Raw genomic sequence first — 15,960 nt, forward strand, 5'->3', positions numbered from 1 at the left:
AACAGCGGATTCACAGTCCAGAAGGGGGAGACAGACAACAAAACAAAACATATTAATAAAATAAATTGAATAAATATGTAAAAGTAAAATAAATGGAGTAATAAATCTTCACAAACATATATACAGGTGCCGTGGGGAGGGGAAGGAGAAGGAGGTAATCAGGGGGGGACGGGGAGGGGGAGCGAACTATTTATTGAGCACTTACTGTGTGCAGAGCACTGGACTAAGCGCTTGGGAAGTCCAAGTTGGCAACATCTAGAGACGGTCCCTACCCAACAGCGGGCTCACAGTCTAGAAGGGGGAGACAGACAACAAAACAAGACATATTAACAAAATAAAATGAATAGAATAGTAAAAATGTACAAATAAAATAGAGAAATAAATAGAATAGTAAATACGTGCAAGTAAAATAAATAGGTCTGTACTAAATGCAATCTCTACTATGTGCAGAGCGCTGCTGTGGAGAGGAGGAGAGGGAAAAGGGGGCTCAGTCGGTGCTCAATAAACATTCATTCATTCAATCGTATTTATTACAAGCTGGCAACATGTAGAGACAGACAAAACAAAACAGATTCATTCATTCATTCAATCAATCGTATTTATTGAGCGCTTACTGTGTGCAGAGCACTGTACTAAGCGCTTGGGAAATACAAGTTGGCAACACCTAGAGATGGTTCCTACCCAACAGTGGGCTCACAGTCTAGAAGGGGGAGACAGACAACGAAACAAAACATATTAACAAAATAAAATAAATAGAATAGTAAAAATGTACAAGTAAAATAAATAAACAAATCCGTTTATTTGTTTGTTTTGGGGGGGGAGCGAACTATTTATTGAGCACTTACTGTGTGCAGAGCACTGGACTAAGCGCTTAGGAAGCACAAGTCGGCAACAGATAGCGACGGCCCCTACCCCACAACGGGCGCACAGTCTAGAAGGACTGTGACTCAGGCCTCAGTTGCCCACAGGCCCCAGTTCATTCATTCATTCATTTAATCGTATTTATTGAGCGCTTACTGTGTGCAGAGCACTGTACTAAGCGCTTGGGAAGTACAAGTCGGCAACAGATAGAGACGGTCCCTACCCAACAACGGGCGCACAGTCTAGAAGGACTGTGACTCAGGCCTCAGTTGCCCACAGGCCCCAGTTCATTCATTCAATCAATCCTTTTTATTCATTCATTCATTCAATCGTATTTATTGAGCGCTTACTGCGTGCGGAGCACTGGACTAAGCGCTTGGGAAGTACAAGTCGGGAACAGATAAAGACGGTCCCTACCCAACAGTGGGCTCACAGTCTAGAAGGGGGAGACGGACAACAAAACAAAACATGGAGACGGGTGTCAAAGTCGTCAGAACAAATAGAATTAAAGCTATAGAAACATCATTAACAAAATAAATTGGATGGTAAATATGTACAAATAAAATAAATGGAGTATTAAATCTGTACAAACATATATACAGGTGCTGTGGGGAGGGGGAGAAGGAGAGGAAAAAGGGGGCTCAGTGTGGGAAGGCCTCCTGGAGGAGGTGAGCTCTCAATAGGGTTTTTAAAGGAGGAAGAGAGCTAGCTTGGTGGATGTGCGGAGGGATTATTATTATTAATAATAATAATAATAATAATAACGGTGTTCGTTAAGCGCTTACCTTGAGAAGCAGCCTGGTGTCGTGGCTAGAGCCCGGGCCTGTGAATCGGAAGGTGCTTTGCACATAGTAAGCGCTTAATAAATGCCATCATTATCATCATCATCAATCGTATTTATTGAGCGCTTACTATGTGCAGAGCACTGTACTAAACGCTTGGGAAGTACAAATTGGCAACATACAGAGACAGTCCCTACCCAACAGGGGGCTCACAGTCTAAAAGGGGGAGACAGAGAACAAAACCAAACATACTAACAAAATAAAATAAATAGAATATAGTGTCAAGGACTGTTCTAAACGCTAGAGTATAGACAAGTTAATCACAGTGGACACAATCCCTGTCCCACAAGGGACTCACAGTCTAAGGGGGAAGGAGAATGGGTAATCCACATTTTTAATAATAATAATCATGGTATTTGTTAAGCACTTACTCTGTGCCAGGTACTGTTCTAAGCGCGGGGGTGAATACAAGCATATCGTCCCACATGGGGCTCACAGTCTCAATGAGCTAAGTAACTGAGGCACAGAGAAGTATGTACTGAGCACCCACTTAATTCTAGAAAGGTAGTTCATTCATTCATTCATTCTTTCAATCGTGTTTATTGAGCGCTAACTGTGTGCAGAGCACTGTACTAAGCACTTGGAAAATAAAATTCAGTAAGCAGCGTGGCTCAGTGGAAAAAGCCCGGGCTTTGGAGTCAGAGGTCATGGGTTCAAATCCTGTCTCCACCAATTGTCAGCTGTGTGACTTCGGGCAAGTCACTTCACTTCTCTGGGCCACAGTGACCTCATCTGTAAAATGGGGATTAAGACTGTGAGCCCCCCCCCACCAGGGGACAACCTTATCACCTTGTAACCTCCCCAGCGCTTAGAACATCATCATCATCAATCGTATTTATTGAGCGCTTACTGTGTGCAGAGCACTGGACTAAGCGCTTGGGAAGTACAAGTTGGCAACATATAGAGACAGTCCCTACCCAATAGTGGGCTCACAGTCTAAAAGATAATAATAATGGTGGTATTTGTTAAGTGCTTACTATGTGCAAAGCAATAATAATAATAATAATGGCATTTGTTAAGCGCTTACTATGTGCAAAGCACTGTTCTAAGCGCTGGGGGGGATACAAGGTGATCATGTTGTCCCACGTGGGGCTCACAGTCATCATCCCCATTTTACAGATGAGGTAACTGAGGCTCTGAGAAGTTAAGTGGCTTGCCCAAAGTCACACAGCAGATATGTGGCGGGGCCGGGATTCGAACCCATGACCCCTGACTCCAAAGCCCGGGCTCCTTCCACTGAGCCATGCTGCTTCAGTGCTTTGCACATAGTAAGTGCTTAACAAAGACCATCATCATCATCATCATCATTAATAAAGACAGTTGTCTAGCCACCACAGGGGCAGGACGCATCTGGAGAAGCAGCGTGGCTCAGTGGAAAGAGCCTGGGCTTTGGAGTCAGAGGTCATGGGTTCAAATCCCGGCTCCGCCACTTAGCTGTGTGACTTTGGGCAAGTCACTTCACGTCTCTGGGCCTCAGTTCCCTCATCTGGAAAATGGGGATGAAGACTGTGAGCCCTCCGTGGGATAACCTGATCACCTTGTAACCTCCCCAGGGCTTAGAACGGTGCTTTGCACATAGTAAGCGCTTAATAAATGCTATTATTATTATTATTATTATTATTATTATGAACCCAGGCATCCTGGTTGCCAGTTTAATGTTCTTGTCACTAAATTACACAGGGTAGGGCAGCCATTCAGTTGCACTGTGGACGGATGGCAGCATTTTCCCACTTTTCATTCCTACCCTCTCCCTTCCCCTCCGCATCCTCTCCTCCTCGTCCCCCAACAGACAACGTCCCACTTCCAGAAACTGGCAGGAAACTCAAAGGATATCGTCACCGCGCAAAGAAAAAAAATATGGAACTAGACTGGAAGCTTCTTGTGGGCAAGGAATGCACCCACCAACTTTGTAATATTGTACTCTCCCAAGCACTTAGTATATTGTACACTATGCACGCAGTAAGCGCTCAATAAATACCACCCATTGATTGATGGATTGACCTGAGTTAAGGAACGTGGACTGACGCGTCTTCGTTTCCTTCTCGTTTCTTTAATCATAAATGGTTGCCGGCATACCACTGTATCAATCAATCAATCAATCAATCGTATTTATTGAGTGCTTGCTGTGTGCAGAGCACTGTACTAAGCGCTTGGGAAGTACAACAGAAGCTCAAGACTCGTCCCTTGCCCTCAAGGAGTCTACGCACCAACAGGGAGAATGACATGGAAAGATTCATGAGCAGTGGGATGAAAATGAATAAATAAATAAATGAATGTTCAATTGAAGATACACATATTATCACAAGTCTATGAGTACAAGGAGCCCTCTGGACGCCCCTCACCTTCCAGTTGTTGAGAGGACAGCAGGGAGTCCCAGAGCCTAAATACTAATTCATTCAATTAGTGCACATAGTAAGCACCTAATAAATACCATCATTATTAGTATTATTATTATGTGGCAGAGCCAGGATTAGCCAATCAGCCAGTTGTATTTATTGAGCGCTTACTGTATGCAGAGCACTATACTAAGTGCTTAAATCCCTCTGTTTATGGGAGGCGCTTTTATTACCAAAGCATCTTATATTACTTAGTTATTTACTCCTCACAACACCCCTGCGAGGTAGGGTTTGGGTATTATTACCCTCAATTTACCGCTAGGGAAACTGAGGCAAGGGGAGGTTAAGCGACTTGCCCAAGGCCACAGAGGGAATGCGTGTCAGAGGCGGGACTCAAACCCGGGGCGTCCAGCTTTCTGACCCGCGGCTCTTCCATCGCACCACACTAATCCCTTTAGACTGTAAGCTTGCTGTGGACAGGGAATGTGTTTGTTGTTTTATTGTACTCTTCCAAGCACTTAGTACAGCGTTCTGCACACAGTAAGCACTCAATAAATACAACTGGCTGATTGGCCAATCCTGGCTCTGCCACATAATAATAATAATAATAATAATAATGATGGCATTTATTAAGTGCTTACTATGTGCAAAGCACTGTTCTAAGCACTGAGGAGGTTACAAGGTGATCAGGTTGTCCCACGGGGGGCTTACAGTCTTCATCCCCATTTTACAGATGAGGTAACTGAGGCCCAGAGAAGTGAAGTGACTTGCCCAAAGTCACACAGCTACCCACCCTTGGCTTCAAAGACTCCGTCCTCTCCTGGTTCTCCTTTTATCTCTCTGGTCGTTCATTCTCAGTCTCTTTTGCAGGCTCCTCCTCCCCCTCCCATTCTCTCACTGTGGGGGTTCCCCAAGGTTCAGTGCTTGGTCCCCTTCTGTTCTCGATCTACACGCACTCCCTTGGTGACCTCATTCGCTCCCACGGCTTCAACTATCATCTCTACACTGATGACACCCAGATCTCCATCTCTGCCCCTGCTCTCTCCCCCTCCCTCCAGGCTCGCATCTCCTCCTGCCTTCAGGAGATCTCCATCTGGATGTCTGCCCGCCACCTAAAACTCAACATGTCCAAGACTGAACTCCTTGTCTTCCCTCCCAAACCCTGCCCTCTCCCTGACTTTCCCATCTCTGTTGACGGCACTACCATCCTTCCCGTCTCACAAGTCCGCAACTTCGGTGTCATCCTCGACTCCAATCTCTCGTTCACCCCTCACATTCGAGGCGTCACCAAAACCTGCTGGTCTCAGCTCCACAACATTGCCAAGATCCGCCCTTTCCTCTCCATCCATACCGCTACCCTGCTCATTCAAGCTCTCATCCTATCCCGTCTGGACTACTGCCTCAGCCTTCTCTCTGATCTCCCATCCTCGTGTCTCTCCCCACTTCAATCCATACTTCATGCTGCTGCCCGGATTGTCTTTGTCCAGAAACGCTCTGGGCATGTTACTCCCCTCCTCAAAAATCTCCAGTGGCTACCGATCAATCTGCGCATCAGGCAGAAACTCCTCACCCTGGGCTTCAAGGCTCTCCATCACCTCGCCCCCTCCTACCTCACCTCCCTTCTCTCCTTCTACTGCCCAGCCCGCACCCTCCGCTCCTCCGCCGCTAATCTCCTCACCGTACCTCGCTCTCGCCTGTCCCGCCATCGACCCCCGGCCCACGTCATCCCCCGGGCCCGGAATGCCCTCCCTCTGCCCATCCGCCAAGCTAGCTCTCTTCCTCCCTTCAAGGCCCTACTGAGAGCTCACCTCCTCCAGGAGGCCTTCCCACACTCAGCCCCCTCCTTCCTCTCCCCCTCGTCCCCCTCTCCATCCCCCCCATTTTACCTCCTTCCCGTCCCCACAGCACCTGTATCTATGTATATATGTTTGTACATATTTATTACTCTATTTACTTATTTATCTTACTTGTACATATTTATTCTATTTATTTTATTTTAATATGTTTGGTTTTGTTCTCTGTCTCCCCTTCTAGACTGTGAGCCCACTGTTGGGTAGGGACCATCTCTATATGTTGCCGACTTGTACTTCCCAAGCGCTTAGTACAGTGCTCTGCACACAGTAAGCACTCAATAAGTACGATTGAATGAATGAATGAATGAATGCATGAGATAATTCAATAGTGTTCATAGTCTCCCCATCCCCCCGCCTTACCTCCTTCCCCTCCCCACAGCACCTGTATCTATGTATATATGTTTGTACGTATTTATTACTCTATTTTATTTGTACATATTTATCCTATTTATTTTATTTTGTTAATATGTTTTGTTTTATTGTCTGTCTCCCCCTTCTAGACTGTGAGCCCGCTGTTGGGTAGGGACCGTCTCCATATGTTGCCGACTTGGACTTCCCAAGCACTTAGTATGGTGCTCTGCACACAGTAAGTGCTCAATAAATACGATTGATTGATTGATTGATTGATTGATTGATTAATCCCAGGGGAATTTGGGGGTGGGAGAGGAAAAGAAACCACGGCCCGTGAGAGTCCAGCCCCACTTGGCCCTTTCTCACCACCGGGTTTGGCTGGTGAATGAATGAATGAACATGACCCCTGGCCTTAGAATAATCACGATGTCCAGTAAGCCCGTCTGTAGACTGTAAACTTGTCATGGGCAGGGAACGTGTTTATTTACTCTGCCGTATCGTACACTCCCACCCAGTACAGTGCTCCGCACTCAGTAAATACCACTGACTGATTTGTCGATTTAGCGCTTACTATGTGCCAAACCCTGTGGTAGATCTATAAGATAAGCAGTTTGCACACAGTTCCTGTCCCACACAAGGCTCACAGTCTATGGCAGAGGTAGCGAGCCCCTCTTTTACAGATGAGGAGATGGAAGTGCAGAGAAGTCAAGTGACTTGTCCAGGGTCACCCAGCAGACAAGTGGCGGACTCCGAATCCTCTGACCGGGGCTCCGGTAGGGAGAAATCCAGTGGTCCAGGGCTGAAGACTTGAAGACTGAAGATTTGAGGTTCAAGAACCTGTGCAGGGGAGTAAGATTTGAGGTTCACAAACCTGTGCAGGGGAGTTAACGATAGAGCCGTGCCCGCTGACACTCACGCTTGCCAGTCAGGTCCCTGCTGGGGTATGGGGGATAATGAGTAGGTAAAAGTGTTGCACTTTGTTCATTCATTCATTCAATCGTATTTATTGAGCGCTTATTGTGTGCAGAGCACTGAACTAAGCGCTTGGGAACATATAGAGACGGCCCCTACCCAACAGCGGGCTCGCAGTCTAGAAGGGGGAGACAGACAACGAAACAAGACATATTAACAAAATAAAATAAATATGTACAAATAAAATAGAGTAATAAATCCGCACAAACATATATACAGGTGCTGTGGGGAGGGGAAGGAGGTAAGGCGGGGGGGTGAGGAGGGGGAGGAGGCGAGAATTTCATGGATCTTTTACCCTCCTAAAAGGATGATGATAATAATAATAACATTCATTAAACGCCGCAGTAGAGATGAGATAATTAGGTCGGACATATTTTACACATGAGGAAATGGAGGTATAAAATAAGTTAAGCGACTTGCCCGAGGTCGCACAGCAGGCAAGTGGCAGAGCTGGGATTAGACCCCAGTGGGAAGGGCACAATTCTAGTCCGCTCCGGCTTTTTTCCGCCCACTCCCTCAGCACGTCCCTAGAAATTCCTGCGTTTACCGTGTGCCTGCAAAACTCAGGGCTTAAATCTAGTGCCGGGGCCTGTATTTAAAGAATACCGGTCCGGTTCTTCCTCGTGGTACAAAGAGAAAGAGAAAAAAGAGAAGGCGGTTAAGTGGGGGAGGCTGGTGGTTATTAAAGAGCAAGTTCTAAAGGACTTCCTCTTTGTACCGTTCTTTCCCCGCACACCAGGGAGAAAGAACTCAGTCTGCTTCTGGACAAAACTCAGCCGCCTCCGCCTCCTCCCTCCCGCCTTCTGTCCGGAGAGCGAGAGAAAGCCCAGGAGAGAGTGAGAGAGAGAAAGGGAAGATGATGGGAAAGAAGCCCCCCAAGCCCGCTCCTCGACGCATCTTTCAGGAGAGACTAAGGATCACGTCTCTGCCCCTGTATTTCCAAGGTTTTCTAGGCATCAGGCGTATGAAGCACCAGGTAAGACTCGTCCCGAAATGTCAAAATACGACTCTCCTTGGGCCGGTCGGGAGGTGAGGGAAGGTGATGAGGTTTTGTCGTTCTGTGAAGGAGTTTTGCTTGAGTGGTTCTGATGAAATATTTCTCAGGGGAAGCAAAAGGACGTTCTGTTTTTAATTTCAAAGGGGCTGTCTAGGCTCACGAGAAGGGGCCTCAATGATGATGACCTCAATAACAGCAATGCAAATAATTCCGAATTCCGCAGAGACGGCCGGTAGCAGTTGTGACTTCAGAAACCTTCGCAGTGAAATTCTCACAGCCGAAAGAGGCTTTTAGAAAGGCTCTAAGAAATCAGAGTTGGAGAAATCAGTCCCTCCTTGCATATCTCCTTCCTAATCTGTACCTGTTTGGATGTGGAGAAAACACCATTGAGTTTGGACCCATTCCCATGGAAGGAACACAGTTCGGCTGCCATAAATGGCAGATTCTTGGGGGTTTGAGTCATTTTAATCACCAAGCATCTTTTCTGGAATTTGTACTATGGGGAGAGATCCTATTGTAACATAAACCACTTTGGTAATGAATGAGCTTTCTTTTAAATGGTTAAGGAAAAGCGTACTTGTGTGGGCAGGCTATTTTTATGGTAGGTGGATTCATTCAATCGTATTTATTGAGCACTTACTGTGTACAAAGCACTTTACTAAGTGCTTGGGAGAGGACAAGACAACAATAATCGCATTCCCTGCCCACAATGAGTTCACAGTCTAGATGCGAATTGTTGTTCAGATTCATCTTTCCTCTATCAAAGAATAATGGGCAGACCCTGAGATTGGAAAGCTACCCTCTGGTCACTCAGCAAACTCCTAAAGTGGTTGCAGAAATATTCAACTCAAATTAATTTAAAGTACAGGTTAAACTGATGTTAGACATACAATAAGCACTTAACAAATATTGCAATTATCATTATTGGCAATAACTGTAGTAGTAGACATATTGTACTGGAGTGCTAGTAATAGTAGCGCTAGTGGTAGTAGAAGTAATACGGTAATAGTAGTCGATCACTCATTCAATCATATTTATTGAGCACTTACTGTGTGCAGATAATAATGATGGTATTTGATAATAATAATAATAATGATAGCATTTATTAAGTGCTTACTATGTGCAAAGCACTGTTCTAAGCACTGGGGAGGTTACAAGACTTCTAGACTGTGAGCCCTCTGTTGGGTAGGGACCGTCTCTACGTGTTGCCAAATTATACTTCCCAGGCGCTTAGTACAGTGCTCTGCACACAGTAAGCGCTCAATAAATATGATTGAATGAAAGAATGAATGAATACAAGGTGATCAGGTTGTCCCAAGGGGGGCTCACAGTCTTCATCCCCATTTTACAGATGAGGTAACTGAGGCGCAGAGAAGTGAAGTGACTTGCCCAAAGTCACACAGCTGACAATTGGTAGAGCCGGGATTTGAACCCATGACCTCTGACTCCAAAGCCCGGGCTCTTTCCACTGAGCCACGCTGCTTCTCTAGTTAAGGAAAAGAATACTTGTGTGGGCAGACTATTTTTATGGTAGGTGGATTCATTCAGTCATATTTATTGAGCACTTACTGGGTGCAAGGCACTGTACTGAGCGCTTGGGAGAGTACAAGACAACAATAATCTTGTTGTTGTCTAATGCCAGCAAAAAGGTTGGCATAAGAAGAGTGAAATGTGTGGGCTGGGTTGTAGGAGGAGAGTAGCCAGGTGAGGTAGGAGGGGACAAGGGGATTGAAGGCTTCGAAGCCAGTGTTTGATGTGGAGTTGGATGGGCAACCCCTGCAGCTTCTTGAGGAGTGGGGAAACACGTCCTAAACATTTCTGTAGAAAAATGATGCTGATAGTATTGATAGTACTCTATTTATTATTACTCTATTATTCTTACTCTATTTTACTTGTACATATCTATTCTATTTATTTTATTTTGTTAATATGTTTTGTTTCGTTCTCTGTCTCCCCCTTCCAGACTGTGAGCCCGCTGTTGGGTAGGGACCGTCTCTATATGTTCCCAACTTGTACTTCCCAAGCGCTTAGTACAGTGCTCTGCACACAGTATGTGCTCAATATATACGATTGATTGATTGATTGATAGTAGTGATACCATCCGATAGTAATAATAATGATGGTATTTGTTAAGTGCTTACTCTGTGGAAAGCACTAGCACTGTTCTAAGCACTGAGGGGGATACAAGGTAATCAGGTTGTCCCATGGGGGGCTCACAGTCTTAATCCCCATTTTCTAGATGAGGAAACTGAGGCTCAGAGAAGTTAAGTGACTTACCCAAGGTCACACAGCAGACGTAGTCGAGCCGGGATTTGAACGCATGACCTCTGACTCCAAAACCTGGGCTCTTTCCAAGGAGCCACGCTGCTTCTCTATAATAATGGCATTTACTAAGCACTTACTACGCGCAAAGCACTGTTCTGAGTGCTGGGGAGGTTACAAAGCAATCAGGTTGCCCCACGGGGGGCTCACAGTCTTAACCCCCATTTGACAGATGAGGTCACTGAGGCCCAGAGAAGTGAAGTGACTTGCCCAAAGTCACACAGCTGACAATTGGCGGAGCCGGGATTTGAACCCATGACTTCTGACTCCAAAGCCCAGGCTCTTTCCACTGAGCCATGCTGATAGTACCGATAATACCGATAATAGCAGTATAGTAGCTGTAGTAATGATAGTAGTTATAGTAGATATTATTATTATTATTATTACCGATAATAGCAATATAGTAGCAGTAGTAACAATAGTAGTAGTAGATATTATTATTATTAGTAGTAGTAGTAATAATAATAATAATAATAGTACCAGTCCCCTGTTCAAAGCCTTATTTAAGGCATATTTCCTCCAAGAGGCCTTTCCTAAGCCTTCCTTTCCTCTCCTCCCACTCCCATCTGCATCGACCTGACTTGCTCCCTTTATTCATCCCCGCTCCCAGCCCCACAACACTTATGGACATAGCTGTAATTTATTGATTTCTATTAATGTCCGTCTCCCCCTCTAGAATGTAAGCTCGTCGTGGGCAGGGAATGTGTCGTTTATTGTTAATAGAAACAGTTATCGTTAACAGTAAGTGCTCGATAAATACAATCGCGTGACTGACTGATAGTAGTGATGGTGATATTTCCCTGAAAACTTTAGAAAATAAACTGCGGTGCGTGCGGGATCATACTACCTTATCTATTTATTTCGATATAAGCAGCTTGTTACCTTATCTACGTATTTAGGTATAAACAGGATGAGAACAGGAACCATGGTGATTTATATCTTGTCTGCAAGCCTTGGCGTGTGGTGTTATTAATGAAGGTTGAACAATTCATTGATTCAATCGTATTTATTAGCTCTTACTGTGTGCAGAGCACTGTACTAAGCTCTTGGGAAGTACAAGTTGGCAACATATAGAGGCGGTCCCTACCTAACAGTGGGCTCACAGTAATATTCCCCCGCTATTAAAGCATTCGGGATCATTTATTGGAGTTACACAGCAAGGATGTCCATGGGGGGATAGGAAACTCCGGCACCTGTAATACCGGTTTTGGGAAAACTGAGAACTAGCAGGGAGGAAGCTGAGGAAGAACCCCATTGTGGAAGCTGGATTTCCCATCTCTCTTCCACCGAGTTCACCCCTGCTGGCTCCCTCCCATCCTGGCATAGTGGCTAGATCCCCACCCAGGAGTCAGAAGGTCATGGGTTCTAATCCTGGTTCCACCATTTGACTGCTGTGTGACCCTGGGCAAGTCACTTCGCTTCTCCGTGCCTCAGTGACCTCATCCGTAAAATGGGGATTGAGACTGTGAGCCACTTTTGGGACATGGACTGCATCCAACCTGATTAGCTTGTATCTACCCCCGTACTTAGTACAGTGCCCGGCACATAGTAAGTGCTTAACAAATACCATTGCGATTATTATTATTCCCGCCTCCCCCCAGCTCCTTCTTCATTCATTCATTCCATCATATTTATTGAGCGCTTGCTGTGAGCAGAGCACTGTACTAAGTGCTTCGGAGGTCATGGGTTCAAATCCTGGCTCTGCCAATTGTCAGTTGTGTGACTTTGGATAAGTCACTTCACTTCTCTGGGCCTCAGTGACCTCAACTGTCAAATGGGGATTAAAACTGTGAGCCCACCGTGGGACAACCTGATCACCTTGTAACCTCCCCAGCGCTTAGAACGGTGCTTTGCACATAGTAAGTACTTAATAAATGCCATTATTATTATTATTATTATTACAAATCGGCAACTGCCACCGCCCCACCCCACCTCCATCTTTAGATGGGGCTTTCTCTCTCTCTCTCTCTGTGTCTCTCTCCCACTCTGTCTCTCTCTCCCTCTCTCTGTCTCTCTCTCTCTCTGTCTCTCCCAGGATTTTCTGGTCCCTTGGTTCCCAGGGGATCTGGGCTGGGAAACTAGAGGAGGGCAAACGGAAGGAAAGATGGAGATCAGCTTGGGAAGCTGCAGTGCTGAATGGCAGCCTTCCACAGCCCTCACTGATGTCCACCCTTCAGACATCTGAAGCAGCTTCTACTGGATAAAACACAGGCCTGGGAGCCAGAAGGACCTGGTTTCTAACCCCTGCCTGCTCCACCACTTGCCTGCTGAGTGACCTTGGGAAAGTCATTCAACTTTCCTGGGCCTGAGTTTCCTCCTCTTCAAATGAGGATTGAGACTCTGAGTCCCATGTGGGACGGGGACTGTGTCAGACCGGATCAGCTTGTATCTTCCCCAGCACTTGGAACGGTGCCTGGTGGACAAATACCATCATTCTTATTATTATGAGATGAGAATACATCTTCCAGACGAACTTCGTTTTCAGTTTCTGCCCTGGGAAATAGATGCAGTCCCAACTCAATAAATCCCATTAATTGATTGATCAATAGCTGAGCAAAGGAAATGAGCTATTCAGCAGGTTTGAATGGTCACTTTGAAATCTCTCTTAAGAAAGCACTATTATCCCTGCTATATTCTCACTTAAAAGGAAACAAATTCATTTTTCTCTCCAACTGGATAGAACAGCTACTGAGCTACTGAGAGCTCACCTCCTCCAGGAGGCCTTCCCAGACTGAGCCCCCTCCTCCCCCTCCCCATCCCCCCGCCTTACCTCCTTCCCTTCCCCACGGCACCTGTATATATATATATATATATGTTTGTACATATTTATTACTCTATTTATTTATTCTACCTGTACATATTTATTCTACTTATTTTATTTTGTAATATGGTTTGTTTCGTTCTCTGTCTCCCCCTTCTAGACTGTGAGCCCACTGTTGGGTAGGGACCATCTCTATATGTTGCCAACTTGTACTTCCCAAGTGCTTAGTACAGTGCTCTGCACACAGTAAGCGCTCAATAAATACGATTGATTGATTGATTGATTGATTAAGAATACATCTTCCAGACAAATTTCATTTTCAGTTTCTGCCCTGGGAAATAGATGCAGTCCCAGCTCAATAAATGCCGTTAATTGACTGATCGATTGATAGCTGAGCAAAGGAAATGAGCGATTCGGCAGGTTTGAATGGTCACTTTGAAATCTCTCTTTAGAAACCACTATTATCCCTGCTATATTCTCATCTACAAGGAAACAAATTCATTTTTCTCTCCAACTGGACGGAGCAGGGAGAGGATATTTTCTTTTACTTTCTGATCCATCAGGCCGAAACCTTACTTACGCATAGGGAAGAAAGGCAAACTGTACAAATGCGAGATGGAGAATAATTAGTTATAGGGGGAAAAAGTCAAAACAGATGGAGAGGTAGAGTCTATCTTATTCTAAATGGCATCAAAATGTAGGCATGATTCTGGGAGGTAAAATGGAAGACGTGCAACGTAGCTTCTCATCAGCCTCTCCTCAGTTCCCCAAGCTGAATATGTTCACTGGCTATCTTGAGCACTTGAGAACATACTTAGATCCGTTTATGCATACATTCACCCTTATGTATGTCTGTATGCCTTATAAGTATATGTTATTAAACTGTACTTTCAACTATTTATTTTGACTTCTCCATTTGTAAATATTCGAAGGTCTGTCTTCCCCTTTAGAGGGCAAGCTCCTGTGAGCAGGAATCTGTCACTTCTTGGTTTTGTCCTTCTCAAGTGTGGAGTTACATGTGTGTGGGCGTACTCAACCATAATTATAGTTCTTGCTATAGTACTTATTAAGTGCTTACCATGTCAAGCACTGATCTAAGCACTGGGATTGATGCAAGTTAATCAGGCTGGATATGGACCCTGTATCCACATGGGCTCACAGTCTCAATCCCCGTTTTACAGATGAGGTAACTGAGGCCCAGAGAAGTGAAGTGACTTGCCCAAGGTCACAAAGCAAGTGATAGAGCTGAGATTAGAACTCAGGTCCTTCTGATTCCCAGACCTGGGCTCTATCCACTAGACACTGCCTCTCTCTCTCTCTCTCTCTCTCTCTCTCTCTCTCTCGCTCTCTCTCTCTCTCTCTCTTTTAAATATATATATATATATACACATATATAATAATAATGGCATTTATTAAGCACTTACTATGTGCAAAGTACTGTTCTAAGCGCTGGGGAGGTTACAAGGTGATCAGGTTGTCCCACGGGGGGCTCACAATCTTAATCCCCATTTGACGGATGAGGGAACTGAGGGACAGAGAAGTTCAGTGACTTGCCCAAAGTCACACAGCTGACATTTGGTGAGGTCAGGATTTGAACCCATGACCTCTGACTCCAAAGCCCGTGCTCTTTCCATTGAGCCATGCTGCTTCTCAGTCTGTATATATATATATATATATATATATATATTATAGACTTATATGTATATATAGAGAGAGAACATATAAATAATACATATTATATCGAGAGAGAGAGAGAGAGAGAGAGAGAGAGAGAGAGGAAGGAGAAGCAGAGAAACATGCATATCTTCAGATTTACTGGTACTATTACATCCCCTGTGCACGAATCAGAAAAGGCACGCGTGCAACCCAGAGCCCCTCACACCCAGAGGGAACGTAGAATTGACCCCTTTGGTCTGAGGCTGTGGCTCCATTCTCTAGGCCCTTTGGTGTTTGCAGTTCTATCTCCTCCACCTCCTCCTCCTCCCCACGAGCTCAAAAGGAGCAGCTCCTTCTCTGCTGCAGGGCCTGCTGGTCTACCGCTATTTCCCAGCAAGCCGCCTCTGCCACGGTCCCATTTTTAGCCACGCCATGTCTTTGCAACACGTCTTCAGCTCAGCTCGCTCGCAGTGACCCAGGGTGCTCGGTGTTTGCAGGGCAACGTGGTCTGAGCTGTGACTGCGCTTTCGGCTGCCCAGCGGAGCTGAAGGCCAGCCGCCCTCCAACTGGCTGCATCCCAGACCTACTTGCTCATTTCCTCTTTTTCTCCATCTCACGCTCAGTTGGGTCCCCAGAGACTCAGGAAGCCGAATAGGCCACCTGTCACCGATCCCCATCCTCCAGCATATAAACAGAGCGGAATGATTATAAACAGAGAAGCAGTGTGGTCTGGTGGGTAGAGCCCGGGTTCTAATCCCAGCTCCTCCACGTGTCTGCTTTGTGACCTTGGACAAGTCACTTCACTTCTCCGGGCCTCAGTTCCCTTATCTGTAAACCAGGGATTAAGATTGGGAGCCCCATGAGGGACAGGGACTGTATCCAAACCAATTAGCTTGGATTAATTAATTCATTCATTCAATCATATTTATTGAGCACTTACTGTGTGCAGAGCACCGTACTAAGCGCTTGGGAAGTACAAGTCGGCAACATATAGAGATGGTCCCTACCC

General features: G+C 45.5%; 1 protein-coding gene across 3 annotated transcripts in view; it reads left to right on the forward strand.

Moving 5' to 3' along the window:
- Nucleotides 1–7,961: 7,961 nt before the first annotated feature.
- The window catches only part of STAP1 (signal transducing adaptor family member 1), a 39,750-nt gene continuing 31,751 nt past the window's right edge, over nucleotides 7,962–15,960 (forward strand). For all 3 annotated transcript variants that reach the window (XM_038759330.1, XM_038759331.1, XM_038759332.1), the window contains exon 1: nucleotides 7,962–8,191. In XM_038759330.1, coding sequence (XP_038615258.1) covers nucleotides 8,072–8,191 — 120 coding nt within the window. In that variant the 5' untranslated portion in view covers nucleotides 7,962–8,071. The remainder of the gene's footprint in view (nucleotides 8,192–15,960) is intronic.

Source organism: Tachyglossus aculeatus, chromosome 17 (assembly GCF_015852505.1).
Source record: "Tachyglossus aculeatus isolate mTacAcu1 chromosome 17, mTacAcu1.pri, whole genome shotgun sequence".
NCBI lineage: Eukaryota > Metazoa > Chordata > Mammalia > Monotremata > Tachyglossidae > Tachyglossus > Tachyglossus aculeatus.